Raw genomic sequence first — 17731 nt, 5'->3', positions numbered from 1 at the left:
TTGACGTCTCAGGTAATACTGGTCTCCAAAGCCACATTTTGTTTGCAGGTCTTTCAAGCCAAAGAAGGCAGATTTAATGGTTTATCCCTGCCTTAAACTTCTTGTGTTTCAACCTCCAGAGATTTTAAAGCTTTTTAAAATTTATACAGTGTCAGGAAGCTTTTTGCGGCATGCTTTTTAGGAACCTCATGACCTTCATTCATCATTCTTCTGCTCCACGGCAACTTGACGAGGACTCTAGGTTAGGCAACTAGCCTTTAAGGTGCCACAAGCCTCTCTGTAGCTTTTGCTACAAGTTTTAACATGTCTACTCCTCTGGAAATGTAACACTCATGACTCCAGACTAAGCTAACCAGAGTTGAGATTGCTAGCCTTTCTTTACAACTGAACAAATTGTGGAATTCATAACCATCAGTGTAAAATGATGAAGGTCTACACAACACACTTTAATCGCCAGCTGTCCATTTAATCCACCTCTGTGTAGATATTATATTATATTATATTACATATATACATACACAAACACTAGATATATTATACATACTAAAATACAATTTTTCAAGCATTTGACAAGAGCTTTGAACAACTCAATGGCAAATAAAGAAACCATGTTAGTATTGTGGTACTAAAAGGCCAGCTTAAGTAGAATTAAGAAGTGGAATTTGTCCTTGTTGGTTATTTCAACTGGCTAAGGAGGGGCTTTGCCAGTCCGAACGATATCCCATGACAAAAAGTCTCCACACATTCAAAAAAAGCATTTTGCTTTGCACACCTGAGTCAAGTGTGGTACAACAAGGGAACGTTTTACTGCTTGATTTTGCTGAACATTTAAATTGTCCCTAAGATTCATTTGGTGACAGCAGCCACGAAATTAAAAGACGCCTGCTTCTTGGGAGAAAAGCAATGACACACCTAGACAGCATCTTAAAAAGTAGAGACATCACCATGCCAACAAAGATCCGTATAGTAAAAGCTATGGTTTTCCCAGTAGTGATGTATGGAAGTGAGAGCTGGACCATAAAGAAGGCCGAAGAATTGATGCTTTTGAATTATGGTGCTGGAGGAGACTCTTGAGAGTCCCATGGACTGCAAGAAGATCAAACCTCTCCATTCTTCAGGAAATCAGCCCTGAGTGCTCACTGGAAGGACAATCATGAAGCTGAGGCTCCAATACTTTGGCCACCTCAGGAGAAGAGAAGACTCCCTGGAAAAGACCCTGATGCTGGGAAAGATGGAGGGCACAAGGAGAAGGGGACGGCAGAGGACGAGATGGCTGGATAGTGTTCATGAAGCTACCAGCATGAGTTTGACTGCGGGAGGCAGTGGAAGACAGAAGTGCCTGGTGTGCTCTGGTCCATGGGGTCACGAAGAGTCGGACACGACTAAACGACTAAACAATAGCAACAAGATTAATTTTGGAAAACAGAGCATCAGTTCAGGAATCAAGAACGCAGTGGCAGCCGGTGCCTCCCAAAGTGAAGTTGTTACAAATACAACCACTGAGTCTGGCATGTTAAAGATAAGAGGCAGAGCTTGACCAGTTGGCAGCCCCCCCCCCCATAAAAACACAAGGGCAATGCTTATCCACACATGATATCAAGACCCCAGAAATGAAAGGCAATCCAGACGACAACTGTGCTACGAACAGTAAGCAGAAAAAACATACACAAAGAGCAGATAGATGCCTCAAGAAAATGAGCCATGCTACTGAGTTGAATGAAGTCACACATGGTATGATTGAGGAATTAAGGAGGCAGAAGTCTTTCTATAAAAAAAATTACCCATTTTACAGATGTGGAAGCTGAGAAGTTACAATGCACAGGCTATTTCCCCCCCCCCTCTCTCTCTGAGCTGAAAACACTAAGCAATTCATTGAAGCACCCCATTTGCCTACTGCAACACAATACCCATTTCATAGAAGGCAAACCAATGAGGCAAAGAGACAAGCAAGAGCCTGGTCCTCCAAACACCAGGCCACTTGTCTGAGGTCACTTTTTTTTTTGGCTGCAACAACAATACCTATTTCTCAGAAAGCTAACCAGTTGATTTCTCAGATAATCTATAGATAAACCCTCCCTTAATGTATCTAAGCCCATAACTAGATCCCCCCCAAATCAGTTTCTCTTTAGTTAAACCACAAAGCACTCCTCTTCTCTCATCAGCCTCCCCATAAAGAAAAGTATCATTTAAAAAATCTCCTCTCGCCAATGCAGCCACTTAAAAGTATGTGGATAGCAAAGTACATAGTTGCATGAAGGAAAAGAACCTGCTGTTCAATCGGCAGCCACTCATTAGTGTCTGGAGAACCTGCTTGTCTCTATCATGGGCCACACCACCTTTCAGCCCTCTGTAGCAGCAGGTAAGCATAAAGCCTAGGAATCATTTTCACAGACTCTTCCTTTGTTCTTAGTGCAACAATATGTAAATCATCTCAATCTACTCTCAAATAGGTTCCTGACCAACTACATCAGAATCAAAATGGAGAGTGGCTCAGTCTGATTTGTAACTTCTGCTTCCCACAAGTCAACACCATGATACTTTAATCCAGTTTAAATCTCTTTAAGTTTATGGGCCTGTGTTCCCTGGGAAAGAACTCTTCTGCAAGACGTGCAAAGGGAACCATCCAGACCACGCTCCTTGAGCATTTTTACTGCCCCAGGATATTCTAAGATGCCCGGTCTTCTTCGGAGTAGCCTAACATAAAGCATTTACAGTGGTACCTCAGGTTAAGTACTTAATTCATTCCGGAGGTCTATCCTTAACCTGAAACTGTTCTTAACCTGAAGCACTGCTTTAGCTAATGGGGCCTCCTGCTGCCGCTGCACTGCCGGAGCACAATTTCTGTTCTCATCCTGAAGCAAAGTTCTTAACCCGAGGTACTATTTCTGGGTTAGCAGAGTCTGTAACCTGAAGCATATGTAACCTGAAGCGTATGTATTTCCCAGCATTTTGCCAACAATAAATAACCTTTTCCCTGTCCTCATACTTGTCTACAACCTGGGTGCTCCTTGCATACTCTTACTAAATCAGGAAGAGTCTGTGCTTGCAGCTACCTTTCAGAGATACACTAAGGTAGAGCAATCAAGAGGCATAAACATCTACGTGAACACTGTGAATCTGGGTTATTGTTAACACAGAGCCACTTCTTGTGGTTCAGCCTGCTCCTTCCTGCACCATGAAGAGAGCATCCGAAGACTTGGGCACATAAGAGGAGCCCCTGCTGCAGCCTGTTCCTGCGCCAGCTTCTGTCCTAGATTCCAGGAGGAATCCTGCTGGTGTGGGGAGGAGACGCAGCACACCCACCTCCCATGTGGCCTGGAGCTTCTTACATTACCGTAGTCATGTGGGAAGGAGCTGCACTGCAGAAACTCCCAAACTCCTTTCTGCATCCGTGCGTCATACGAAGCTGGGGATCCTGACCGACCTCATGGTTGCTTTATTCTTCAGCCCTCAACATAACCAGCTCATTATCTGTGTTGTTCAGGTCTTTAGAAACAGGCTACCTAGTCCCCATAATCCTTTGCACTCACTGCTGCACTCTGTGTAGGTGACTGAGCAGAAATAATAATAATTCTCTGGGAAGGAGCCAATGGTGCAGAGCCATTACTATTCATTCTCAAGAGCACCGTTCCAAACCGCACCTTCCTTTGGAGCCATGTACCCATTTACTTCAAACGCACATAAGAATCCCCTTCATGCTTCATGTAGTATGATAGTGGCACAGTAAAGACACAAGCATGGTGACCAATAGTAAGGAACAAGTGGGACCTGCAACCAAAATGTTGCAGTATATCGTTATCTCCTAACAGGAACAGCCAGCTAGCCATCCCTTTCCTCCAACTTCTATACCTCAATTGCCCTTCCCAGGTTTTCTTTTGCAACTGGACTCTCAGTGTTCTGTGGCTACAAAGTCCTTGGACTGTTTTGGGGGGGAGAGAGGCTGCCACTTTAAAAAAAGGGGGGGAGACTTAGTTTTGCAAATCTTGGGGTTTCCCTGAGGATGCAGATACCTCCCCCATCTTGTTTCCTAATGGCTCCCCTTTGGGCTCCAATTCTGTTGACCCTCAGCACCTGACTTCACTATTAAAGGGAGTAAAACAGAGAAATATTGAAATATTAATAGGTATAGAAGACCAGTCATATGATAAAAGGCTAAAACTATCAGCTATCAAAAAATGATAGCTTAAATGAAAAAGAAGCAGCAGCAAAATACTCCATTACTGAAAGATGATATTGGCAATTTAGCAGAGGTTGTGATCTGGCAGAATGTAAGACCCTTTGATTTCCAATCTCATTGATTCCAACAGGAGTGCTGGATTGTGCCCATTTAAAAAATAATTTCAGGCAGGTATTCAGGAAGGTTTTTCTAAGTTGCAAAACAAATTGCTTTCCCCCCCTCCTCCTAGGCTGCTGACGTGCCACAAATGACTAATACAAGTCTATGTCGCTAGGGTTGGAATGACATTTAGGATTCATGAGGCAAATTTTTCTATTTATAGATTAGACAGGGAGAAACATCTGCAGCCAGGTGGCCATTCCAAGGTTCAGAGGATCCATTTTGCTTCTCCCCTGCCCTCAAATCACCCACTGGCTTGACTTTCTAACTGCAATTTCCTTCTAATTCTACTCTCTCCTGCATGTGGAACCAAGTGCTAAAAAGATCTTCCATAGGAGGTTCTCACAGGAAGTTACAGATCAATCTGTGCATAAATAATTCCCTTTCTCCAGGAGATTTGGCGGGGTGTGTGTGCATTTTTCTTTCCTTTAAGAAAATCAATTTCGGAATCTCCTTGACATGTTCCAGTGACCAGAATCTAGTCCATGGAAGGGGCTGCCTTTCCACATTACATTTTTAATCCATGTGAATACTGCTACAAAATGAAGAGGACACAATGAGTTGTGAGGTGAGAGGTGAAAGCTGGGGCAGTTTCACCAGGTTCCTCGTGGGCAGAGGCCAATGCAGTTTTTTCAACATCTCGGTATATCATCAAAAAGCTGATATCGTCCAGCCCTACTTAAGGCTGATTGCATTAGTATTTCCTATAATACAATTTAACTGTGGAAATTATTCATGAAGCACTTCTGTGCCCACAATTTTTTATTTATTTTTTAATGCTGGAAGAGGCTCTAAAACCAAGCGAGGGCCAAATGTAGCATTTTATGCCTCCATAGCTGGCCCTCTGAACTCTCCTCAGGCTACACCCCTCACCAGTCCTCCTCCACATCTTCCTCGAGTGGTTTTTCCTGGCTGCAGTATGCCCTTGAACTCAAGTTGCTTGCTTGAATGAAAGATAGAGAGGGATGTGCGTGTGCGAAGAAAGTAGCCTACCGTACAAAGAAAAAAATCACATTAATTGCTCCACCATCTACTTTGGCCTCTGGCCCTTGGGTTCAAAAGGGTTTCCCTGCTCTAAATTTAATAACTAAATATAATCTTTGCCTCTGCATCTTACACAGGCCACTGGTTTAGCAGTATGGCAGCTCAGCAGTTAGGAGAAAAAGTTTCCACTAGCTGAACACACCTGCTTGTTTAGACTCATAAATAAATAAGAGCTTCAGATACTGCAGAGATAGCCAGCAGCATCCTTCTGACTGCGCAGATTTTGGGTCAAACAACATCCAGCCAATCACAGCGGTACAGCCCACAGTGCCAGGCAATCTGCATCACGCTTCTTCAGAGCAGCACAACCAGATTTATGAGACAAGTTGGGAAGCTTTTTGCCACTCCATGGAGTGACCTTTTTCATTCCCTTCTTTATCCACACTGCTTCAGTCTGGTGTATATGATAAGTATTTCTGGCCATGTCAGAAATAAGAGTTATTGTACATTTGTTTACAAAACCTAGCCAATAAAAAAACCCATGTATTTCTGAATTCCCAGCAATGTACGGACTTGAATTTCAGAGTGGTTAACTGGGTGCAGAGAGAGACACTGCAGAAAGTTTTAGGCCCCTATCAACTCCACCCCAAAAGCCTCCCCACTAATCAAACAAAACATACACCCCAGCTTTAGCAATAAGGCTGGCCAAGTTCATTGCCTAAAATGCATTATGGGGGGGAAAAGAAGGGTCTTGTGTAAATTTAATTAAACTATGTATTTCTAACTGACTAATCTGGCTGAGAAATTTCTGGGCAAGCCATGAGGTAGCAATGCTCTTGTGAATTACCTAAAGTTGTGCAATATGGGCTAGAATTGACTATCTGTGTCTAAACTATGTGAAAAGACTTGAATCTCTCTCAGAGGAGAGATTTTCCCACACAGAGCAGGAACAGACCAAATGTTGGAAGGATGGCATCCAATGCCTCTTGACCCAAGATCTTCAGGTGATCATGAAGATGGATGGATAAGAGGCACTTAAGAGATTGTCTCTTCAGGTCCGATGCAGAAAGGGATTTAACCACGATTGCCTCTACCAAAAGTTCACCATGGTTCCCACTTATCAAAACGGAGCACATCTGAGCTAATTATTTGACAAAGCTCCCACTTACCATACTAAGAATCGCTTTTACAGAATTATGATTCCAATCGATGCCCTCGGCGGTGGTGGATGGTCGGTACGGCAAAGTACAGTACAAGGAGAGAGTTTGTCTGTGTGGGCAACCTTGCGTAGAGCATCTGTACCACTTTTTATTGCAATGCCCACTACATATAGAACCAGGAGATCGATTTATAAAACCCCTGCTTATGAATGGAACACACTCAAACAGGGTGGAAAGGGTGAAATGGCTGCTGAGTGATACTGATGACTTCGTAACTTATAAAGTAGCACTCTATGCATTGGCAGCTAAGAAGATCAGGAGAAAAGAACTAGATAAAATAGCGGTCAATTGCAAAGGTGATTCAGACATTTAAGCTGGCACATTTTACCTGAGAACCCCCTGCTATTCTATCGTATGCAACAAATAATTTTTAGGAGATGTGATCGTGGTTTATTGTATCTGCAGTGCCTGATGTTTTTATGGTTTTTATGGTTATTATTGCTTTTCTTTTTGTTCCCTTTGAGAATGATGCCATGGTCTTTGGCTAGTGCAATAAAGTAATTTTATTATTACCTAAAGTTGTGATTAGGATGGTTTTACATAATCCAACAATCTTTTCTTGCCAACCGGGTCGTTTTTATCAACCTCCTCATCTAGCAATATACTTTTTTAAAAAATTGTTCAAGTTTTAAGATATATTCACATTTCATATGAGTGGCAAACCTGCTGATTTACATGTTGAATACATTTGCCCAGAAGCTCTATGAAAATGTTCAGATTCTTAAAAAACAACAACTGGAGTATTAGCAATGCTGAAGACACAGGATGTAACTGCGCATTCTTCGTCACTGCAACACACTCCAGGTTAGTTACCGTCAAGTAACATATTACATTGCAATTATCCCTTTGAAACCCTTTAAATGAATACAGTACTTTGAAAAACTTTTGCAGGTAACAGCTACTCTTCTGTATCAAAAGATTTATAGACACCTAGTGGAAAGTGCAGCAGTTACATCTTGGTACAAGGATGAAGCATAATGAATGCTGAAGCCCACAGTGAAAGACAGTAACATCATTTTGTGTTGTTACATGTGAGCAAAACAAGTGACAAGTTGCCTAAACAGACTACGGATCCTGAGAGAGAAGAATGCTTAGATTTGTGCTCTGGGGTGGGCATTAACATTATATGGCTTAAGTGTACACATATGGTATGTTTGCATTAGCAGTTCATGCCTGGTTTACTGCTGGAGCTACTATTAGGTATTTCCCTACTGTTTATGTTTGGTTAGCAGTAATTTGTTGCTGCTTCTCTTTGCATAGCTGAAAGTCAGTAGTGCTGTACAGGTGGTCAGCAAACACCTGCTGGTCCTTTCCTGGACTTCCATGAACTCATGGGTCCCAAATGAATGGAATCTACGCAAATATACCTGAAAGTGCTTAACATCTAGTATCCTGGAAAAATGAAGGTTTCCCAGTCATGCATACATAAATGCATACAAGAGCCTATCCATGTTCAAACAGGACACACAGGACCCTTAAACAGACGGACGTTGGGATCATGCCTGCTGGCTCTACTCCTATCTCCAACCTTTCCCTCCATACGTTGATTTGTCCCCAAATGCAACACATAAAAAGACTTGGGAGAAGCCTGTAACGAGTTCTGTCTTCCCAGGTAGGAGAAATACTTAGGTAGATTTGTTTTGCAATGCAGATTTGTTTTGCAATGCAGCCTCCTTCATCCTAACTTACACATCACATAATGCAAAGAAGAATCCTTTCTTACATGCTCTATGTACCAGTTACTACGTGGTTTATTCTCAGCTTAGGAAGGGGGTGGGGAACAGGTGAGAAGAACAGCAGTGCAAGCAGAACGGATGTGAAGTACTTCACTACTGGAGCAAACTACTGTTGTTTCTGAAAGTAAGTACAGATGCCCTCCCACCCCCGTTTAATGGCTGTTGACTATATTCCTCCTCCTTGTTTACCACCAAGGATCACAATGGAAACAAACAATGGCAGATATGTGTGTGTGTGTGTGTGTGTGTGTGTGTGTATGTGCGTGCGCATGCAAGTAATTAAAATCCATGTTAAACCATGACTCTCAGTTGATAAGCCTGGGACAATCACCATGTCTTAGCCTAATCCAACTCAGAGTTGTTATAAGGGAAAATGGGGGACCGATCACATCACCCTAAGCATCTTAGAGAGAGAGAGTAGAAATGTAAAACATCAAGGGGAAAAATGAAATAATTGTGTATATCACTTGCATGAACATCATGCCTGCTGAGCCATAGCAGCTAGGCAGGCTATTTGGCCTGCGACTGCAATTCTCTTCTGGTATATTTATTCTGAACTAAATAATAAGCCAAGAAGTAGAAATATTCCCCTGATTCTTTATAGTTTAGGTTTCCTAGTTCACTCCCTTGAGCTCTCATAGCAAACATTCCTTGGGAAGTTACTGCATTATGTCAGTACAGCCACATCATCATGTTCCAGCTGCCAGAAACAAGGCTCATTGTCTCCACTTCTCTCCACAGCTCTACCTTCATTCATGCATTCCAATTGCAGGACTTCCTTAAAGGAACAAGGCCACACAACGCATGTCTTCAGCAAATGGGAAAAGGGTTTCTGATTAAACAAAATCCGTGTTTACACTCTCGCTCTGCCAAACCGGTTTTTTCTATAGACTGTTCTTTGCAAGCATTAAAGCAACATAAGCTACAATTTAGTGGCATTGTTTTAAGTGTAGTATTACAGTGCCATCACCAGCTGTTTGTCAACAATAAAAGCATGTCTAAAAATAAAAAAGCTACAAAATCTTACTGCTGGAAACAAAATAAACCCATTTGTCAATATTCATCAAGTTCAATGGCTGAATTAAATCTGAAACTATACACAGAAGCTGATATTACCTGAAAAAGGCTCAGTCATACTGCTAAATCTGAAATCACTTAATATACCCAGTAGATTTTTTCTATGAAAAGCATTCTAAAAGCAAAGAGCTGAAATAAACCTGAAAGTCAGCTAGTCTAATCCCCCTTTCTTAAGGAACTAGTATTTCTCAGACAATAACATAAACAGTAAGTAAACACGCCGCTTAAATTATTAGAGTCAAGGGTGTAGGCTTCTGTTATATTCAGGAACAGGAACTCTGCAAAGAGTGTGTAGATCTCAAATTTGCACATACTCTCCAAATTGATTCCAGTTTAGTTTTAAATGAAGCCTTGCATTGGAGAGAAATGTTCTTGACTGGTATATATTTATGGGCAAGGAGAGGAGGAGGAGGATGGTCAGGCGAAGAGCAAGGCCATGTGCAGTGTACTTCAGAATTCAAAAGACATTCTTCATTTAATTTTCAACACCACAAGGGAAAGAAAGCTGTTTTCCCTTACAAACAGAAGCTGATATTACAAATAGAAGCTGCTATTTCATCATTCCACATAGGCTACCAGTTGACTTTACCATGTAGAATACTAAATACCCTGTATTACAAGGAGAGAGCAAGAGGGATCAATGTGCATCATTCAAACATGGCTTTTAGATAAGAGACATAATTAATGAAAAGGGGGGAAACCCTAGAACTTATTATTTGTTAATACAGTACTTCACAACTGCCTCATGTGAAGTCTCTAGGCAGTGAAAGACATAACTAAACTGACAGTTCATGAAAGCAAACTTACTGAGGCAGAGACGTGAATATCCAAACAGCTGGAAATTCAGAGAAAAGAAAAGAACCTAGTACTGTATGGAGATATTATGCTTAGAATGTGGGTATAATGAACCAGTAGCTAAGTGGTTAGTGATCATAATAACCCTTTGCTGAATTCCTACTTAAAGTACTGACTGCTTGGGAGGCAGCTTTTATTATTCCTACATAAAGAACACTTTTGATAACCGAGCAAAATCACATTATAAACTGGAGTCATCAAGACCGATGTCATTCCCACATTACTTTGCCTTCAGCAGTTTCAGCATTTAACCTGCAGGAAAGGTCACTCACCCTGTCTGAATCTGCTGCCAAATATTACCTTGCCTCCGTGACCCCCAGAAGGCTCACATCCTGATCCTCTTAGCAATGCATAACACACTCTGCACCTTTTAAAAGCTTCCGCATTTCCCAACTAAAAAAACGACAAGCCTGCAACAATGTGTTAAACTTAAGAGACAGTAATCAACCAGAGACTGCTATTCCGTCTCAATGCAGTTGCACGGAATACAATACTGTAAGTACTTGTCAGCTTTGTGTATTGTACATATTAACTGTGGTTGTAGTTATTAAGCAATAGCAGACCTCAACATCTTCTCCATGTTCGGATTCCTAGCTGATTTAAGCTTCTTTATTATAACCTCTATTTTCCTGGACCCTGTTCTTCAATAACTGTGACAGTTTATCAACATGGAACACCACCTGCAATGCCAGTGGAAAATTATGTTTACTGATGTTATGCTAATGTTACTGTTGGCTTGCTCCCATCCTAGGCACTTAGGTGTTGGCTCAAGTTTTTTAAATGGTATGCAAGGATATGGTAGCTCTCCAAATTGTTTTCATCCTCTGGAAGCATCAGTTCTTTTCATATTATTCAAACTCCCTTCACATTCACATAAGCAAGCATAAGTTCTTGAACACTGTCACACTTTGGGTTCAGTGTCACCAAGCAAGCCCTCATAGTGACCTCACTTTTTGGGGGGTGGGAATATATCGTATTTACTTTCTTGATGCTGCCTCAAGAAATTGAGATCAAGTTGTATGCTGTTCAGGATCAAGTCAATTGTGTTTTAACCTAGATTCCCTACACAGAATCCTCACTTTTGCATTCCATCTTAGGATCCTGCCTTCCTTTTGATGGGATGGAGCAAGTTGAAACACCCCATCCCCCAAATGTAAGGCCACAACCTGGCCAAAGTACATCTAAGAGTTAAGGACATGCTTAATTCATTGGGATATAAAATGCTTAGCTATGGCTCTCTCTCCACAATACAAGGGTATTGATTTGATCTCCAGTTTCATGAATGTTTTGCACCTCTAATATCTAGGCTGTGTATATTTTATTAGTTTAAGTGTGTGATGATGTAAATGGAATGTTTAGTCTTTTCTCATTTCCTCCTCCGCAACTGAAGTTATGAAAACTTACGTTCCAACAAAATCTCCTAAGGCTATGAGCATCCATGTGAAGCTATTAGTTGAAGAGATTATCTCACCACTGTTATGTCTGCATTTAATTCAATATTACAGTTGTAGGTTTATCTTCAATTCCTTTATTTTACTGAGCATAGGAAGGTTCATTTTTGGGGCTCTCATATAAGAAAAGGAGAGATTTCCTAGTGGTTAGTAAGATTTTGACACAAATAATAATTTGATTTTTAAAATGCAGCTCATTGAAGCTCGTACAGCAAATATTGAAAGCATACAGCATAAATTTGTGGCTGCTCATTTAAAAAGAAACGTACAAAACAAATTTCTATCTTTCAAAAAAAATAATATGATTCACTTACTTTTGGTTGTTTGCAACTGAAAACTTTCTCCATTCTCATTATATCTCTCTCCCATTTCCGTACAAGTCAGTTCTTACTGATTTACAATTGTCTGTAACCAACATGACTTAATCTAATATAAACTAGCATTAACAGCTAAATAGTTGGACTCAAATCAAGTGCTGTGACCAGTTTTGCAGAGGTCTAACACCACTAACACTAATGACATGATGACGTATTTTTCCCATTTGGATAACTTGGGGCAAAATGTATGCATCTTTCCCTGGGTCTACAGAGGCCTTTTAACTTAAAGAGTTCCCCATTGATGTACGGTGAAATATTAAATTTACAATTCGATGGTTTAGCTCCCCTGAGAGATGGTGCAGTCTTTCAGGTATTGAAGGCGGGGAGAGAATGGCGTTTCAGAAGTTGGATTAGGAAGCGTTTTCCAGCCTATTTGCTTCTGTGTCCCTATCCCGTTCTGCTAGGTCATTCCCTTTTCCTTGTGTGAAGATCGTCATGGCTTTGGTGCTATAGTGTTTGGTTTTTTTATACGTTTCCTTACCTTGCTCCAAGTCCTGTTGGTCGTACCAGGGTTCCTCTTCCTCGCTTTGAAACTCTTCCATCCTGTCGGCGCTCAGCATTAGCTCTCCTACTCCGGAAACATCCAAAACAGAGCAGTAAAGCAGAGAGAGGCTGAGCTCTCAAAGAGGATACTGCAGAAAGATATATACAATCAAGGGTGAGAAAAGACCGGAGCTGGGGGAGGGGGAGCAGAGGGGATCTTCTCCCAAAGACCCAAGCTGATGAAGGCAGGATCCAGTCGCCAGGCTTTAAGGCTGGGAATCGGCCAGTAGGTCTGATCCTGCGCAGACGTAAGGTTGGGACAATGGCTTTGCAGATGTGCTATTGTGATCAGTGCTGCTGCTGCAGTAGTAGCACGCATCGAGCTCTCTCTCTCTCTCTCCCTCTATCTCTGCATCACCTTCCTTCCTTCTCTCTCCATCAGCCCTTTGGCGAGGGAGCGAGAGCAGAGAAGACGTGGCGGACGGATTTCCCCGGCCTTTTTCTTGTCCTCCACGCCAAAATCTTGCTTTCAGGCTGGGGGCGGAGAGATTATTAAGTCTTTGTTACGGACGGGAACCAGAACCTGAAGACTGCAAAGGCTCTCCTACTTGCGCCGACTTCGCTGGGTGATGATGCACAAAAGAAAGAGCAACCTTCCGATGCAGCCAGTTCCTATTTGTGCAGCTCGGTGGAGACCTCTAGCATGGAACTGCTGCAAAAAAAATTCCATGCAAAAGACATGGGCGCGGGAGGAGGGGAGGAGGGAGAGGGAGAGCAGACCTCCCTCCTTTTCCTTTTTTTTTTTTTTACCCGCCCGATCCTTCTCATCAGAGGAATTCCAGATGCATTTTAGCTGCTAGGCGGATTTGAGGCTTGCATTCCTCCAGGATGTAGAGAGCTAGGGGCGGAGTCGTGGAAGGTGCCAGTCAAAAAGCAAAACAAAACCTAAATCTGTGAATCTGCACATAAGTGGGAGGTCCTTTTTACTACGGCATCCTGCACAGCTTTTATTTTGCGCGCTGGGGATGTGTGTGTTGGGTAAGAGCCAGCGATGAATGTTTTCACGACAGCTTATGCTGGCATTATTCCTTGCCATTGTTCCTTTGGAAAATCCTTGCTCTCGCTGCAATAAACTGGGGGGGGGGGGGGATCTGATTCCATGTCTCTTATTAATTAAAATACATGGGAGACAAGATTGTTCTTGCAATAGGAGGTGGCAAATAGTCTTCCTAGTGGAGGACAGAGTAGGAAAGCTTGGAACAGGGGTAGGCATCTGAATTTGATGGAGGGGTGCTGGTGATTCCATATCAACTACTGGCAAAAGAACTTAATTTGATGTGCCACCCTTCCCCAGGGCTTGGTTCAGAATCTAGTTTTCTTTAATGAAAAAATAGTGTCCTTGAGCATGCGCTGAGTGTCTTTTCTCGATCAGCCCTCACACACCTGCGTTAGGAGAAAGCTCACCCGGTTCCTCTTAGAAATCAAGCATTAGCTATAGGCCCAATTCTGCAAATAGCTTGATGAAGATGTTGACCTAAGTGCGGCAACTGTTAAAAAAAAAACAACAACAACAAAAACCCACCTCATGTGAGGGATTATTAGGAAAAGGAATTAAAAATGAAATTGCTAATATGCCGTTATACAAATCCGGCTGCACTTTGAATAACGCCACACCCCAAGAAGGATATTTTTTGATATACTGCAAAAGAAGTTCCAAAAAGGGCAACCAAAAAGATTGAGTGGTTGGAGTAATTCCCCAATGGGGGGGAATCAATATGTTAAGCTTTTTAGTTTAGAAAAAAGGCACATAAGTAGATGAAATGACAGATATTTACAAAATTATCCTTCATGTGTAGAAAGTGGATAAAATTTTCTCCCTTGCTCATAAAACAAGAACCAGAGCCCATCCAATTAACCTGAATTTTGGAAGATTCAGAAAGACAAAATGAAATACTTCTTCATAAGGTGCCTGGTTAAACTATGGAATTATCTACAACAAGATGACTTACAAATGATTTTAGACTGATTCATGGGTGACAAGGTTATCAGTGGCTACCAGCCATGATAGCTACATACTGCCTTTAGTATCAGAGGCAGTGTGATTCTGAATATACATTGTTGGGCATTACAAGTGGTAAGAGTACTGTTGCCCTCATTGGCATCTGGTTGACCACTGTGAGAACGAGATGCTGGGCTAGATGGGCTTCTGGTTTGATTTAGCAGGACTCTTCATTTATGAGCCTACAATATAGATAACATATAAGTGGTGGGTGATACAGAAGGGAGAAGGAAAGATGAATGCTGGCAACTGAATAAAGTAGAAATTAAGAAGGATGTGTGTGAAAATATATATCTTGTCAATTTTTATTATGGCAAAAGAAGAGTAGCTACCACACTTGGTTTATACACAAAGTCATTAATGAGGACAATTCAAATTCCCTCACCAGCCACATATATACTTTAAGACAGGAAAAGAGCAGAAGGAACTATTTTAAAGGTCTGGCCGTATTCTGAAGCAAACTGTGGCAGTTGACTTGGGTAGCAAATTTGAGACAGTGTGCTAATCATCTCTTAAACTGTTCCTTATATTTGTACAGCTATGTTTAAAAAGTATTCTTATATGTATGACCATACCTTTATGTTCCACAAAATAACCCAAGGCCCTGAAATGTATCTGATGTGTGCAAAGGGTTTGGACAGCTCTCCAGTTTCAGACAAGTGCCTTCTCTAAATTCCCAGCCATATTTGGATATGCCAGAATTTGAACTTCAGACTTTTTGCATGCACAGTATTCTTTGTGTGCACACTGTTAAAAATATGGATGTGTACTTTTTGCCTATGTTGCCAGAACATAGGATGGTTGGGTGCAATTTTATGCATACCAACATCTCTCGGGCTAATCTTGCCATTTAAAGTTTGGAAGGGAGTGGAGGATGGACCAGATAAATTAATAGTGGAACATAAATATGTAGTAGATAAATAGGTTGAACAAGTGGGGAAAGGGTGAATGCATATATATAGGACTCTTCTGTGTGAGGGACCAAAAAACCAGTTATGAGATACACTGGGATAATAATTAAGAAGAAGATGTACTGTAGGGCTCCAATCTTATACACATTTAAGGGGAGGAAGCCCTCCTCAACACAGTGTGAAAACAAATATAGAACTGAGCCGCAAGGCGGTATAAGGGGGGAAAATAACCCTGGGGTGTGCATGAGGCAGGAGCGCGGGAAATGGTGGAGGCAGCAATGAGACGCAGGCGGGGCGAGGGAGCGGTCTGCGCTTCAGGCAGAATTGGAGGAAAACCGAGAGGTTATGTTTTTAGTGTGGAGCCGTGCGAAGGCGGCGTCACCGCAACTGAGCAGAAAGGCCTTTTTGCCCATGGAGAAGATGGAGGGATGCATGATGCGTGCGTGCCTAAGGACCAGAGAGGCGATGCTGATGGAAGAGAGGGAGGCGGGCTTAGCGTGGCTTTTCCCGATCAGGGAAAGGGGGCGGCTGCTGCCGGGGACGGAGGGAGGCGCGAGGAGGAGCCGCCTCTCTCTGACGAGGGGAGGCGGGATCAGGACCAGCAACAGCATCAGCTGCTGCGCGGCTCCCTTTGACAGGGAGGGAGGGAGAGAGTAGCAGCCTCCGCCGCCGCCAGGGAAGCAGGTGAGCGAAGCCGCCGGGATGGAGCCCGCAGCGCCGAGGAGAGGAAGAGGTGGAGAAGGAGAGGAGGGCTGTTAGCGGTGACGAGCGACGAGGGAGGAGGAGGCGGCGGCTCGCTCTGGCCCGCCGCAGGGAGTGAGCAGGTAGCGGACCCGGATCCGGGCGCGGGAGGAGGATGGGCAACGCCGACTCCAAGCTCAACTTCAGGAAGGCGGTGATCCAGCTCACCACCAAGACGCAGGTGAGGCGGGGGGGGGGGGGGAGAAGCGCACCTGAGCAGGGCCGGCCTGCGCGGGAGAGAAGCACCCCTTAAATCAAAGGCATCGGCGGCGAGGCTGGCTCACTCCTCCGGCAGGCGAGGAGGAGAGGCGTGCACGGGGCTTGAAGGAAAGGCCTTTCGAGGTGGTTGGTTGTGGGGGTGGGGTTTTGATGGGCAAAGGGTCTTCTTCCTGGGCAGGGACATTGATCCAGGGAGAAGCCGTGGAGCTGGGGTTTGACAGGATCCAACAGGGAAGCTTCTGAGGCTTGAAGATCCACCCCCCTTTTCTCCCTCTGGTGGGTGTTGACGTGGGGTAAGCCCACCATCCTGGGGATGGACCTTGTGAGATGCATACAGGCACCTAAAAAGTGCTGGGTTTGCGAGCCCTCTGCAAAGTGGGTCTTAAGTCAATTTATCTTCACAGACATTGCTGTGCTGCAAACCTTTTGCTTGCTGCCATGCCTTTCTTTGTATTGCCCCCCTTTCTTATCCGTGTGTTATCTCCACAACCCACAGGATTAAACTTGGCCTCTCACATACGCAAGGCAGCCAAGTAAAACCTGCGGTGCCCACAGCTCCATATGTTCTTGAATAGAGGCTGACAGAGGTGGGCTGCCTCAAGGATTTGGGCCTAACAGTCGGAGAAGGCCTCACTGGAGCAGAAGGCCTGAAGAGAAGAGTAGGGTGCATAGGAGAAAGTTGGAAAGGTGCAGTCTAGCAATATGATGTGGTCAGGCCAGATGGTAGACCCCAGTTACAGAATGTAGTAAAGTAATCACAATTGGAGTAAAAAATGAGCACGATTAGGACCAAGGCTCGAGGCTGTGCCTGTTTGCAAAATGCTGAATTGTTTTGTTGACCTATATGCATCTATTTCATAGCATTGGGTAACTGAATCAAATCATTTGGATACACACATCCTTGATGCGTAACTTTCTTTTACCCTTTCAGCGAAGCTTGGGGAATTAGTGGTTACACAGCATATGGTGTTCAGCTAATCAGGTTATGCCTTTTGTTTGCTTGCCCTTAAATTTTAAGTCAGGTGCATGGGTACAAAAAATGTTGTTACGGAGAGAAGAGGTAATGAACTGGTAGCCTGCAGGCAAATAGTTGAGTGAGTACTGGAAAGTGCAGCAGCTGTCGCAACTTTAGAAACATCAGACAGGTTGGGCTACGTGAGGTGGTGCTTATTGACAAGAGACAGGAAGGGCCTTGAGACCTTTTATTTGTACTTGAAGGGTGAAAGTTACAGCTAGAGGAAGATTATCAACAAATATATTCAGCAAAATTCTTCTCTTTACC

The 17731-nt window shown here is 43.1% G+C and overlaps 2 protein-coding genes across 5 annotated transcripts in view; one reads left to right on the top strand and one right to left on the bottom strand.

Moving 5' to 3' along the window:
• The window catches only part of CDR2L (cerebellar degeneration related protein 2 like), a 32725-nt gene extending 19404 nt beyond the window's left edge, over positions 1-13321 (bottom strand). The window contains exons 1-2 of one of the 4 annotated variants that reach the window (XM_080993911.1): positions 13128-13321; positions 12518-12668 (exon numbers count right to left, since the gene is read on the bottom strand). In XM_080993911.1, coding sequence (XP_080850037.1) covers positions 12518-12596 — 79 coding nt within the window. In that variant the 5' untranslated portion in view covers positions 12597-12668; positions 13128-13321. Of the gene's footprint in view, positions 1-10711; positions 10811-12517 lie in introns of those variants that run through there. The other 3 variants (XM_080993912.1, XM_080993910.1, XM_080993913.1) reach the window with 3 other exon arrangements.
• A 2755-nt stretch (positions 13322-16076) lies between these two features.
• The window catches only part of HID1 (HID1 domain containing), a 45846-nt gene continuing 44191 nt past the window's right edge, over positions 16077-17731 (top strand). The window contains exon 1 of the mRNA XM_080993710.1: positions 16077-16411. Coding sequence (XP_080849836.1) covers positions 16346-16411 — 66 coding nt within the window. The 5' untranslated portion in view covers positions 16077-16345. The remainder of the gene's footprint in view (positions 16412-17731) is intronic.

This window comes from Podarcis pityusensis, assembly GCF_964106645.2.
Source record: "Podarcis pityusensis genome assembly, chromosome: 2".
NCBI lineage: Eukaryota > Metazoa > Chordata > Lepidosauria > Squamata > Lacertidae > Podarcis > Podarcis pityusensis.
Note: the sequence above shows the minus strand (reverse complement) of the source record. Positions and strands in the feature narration are given on the sequence as shown.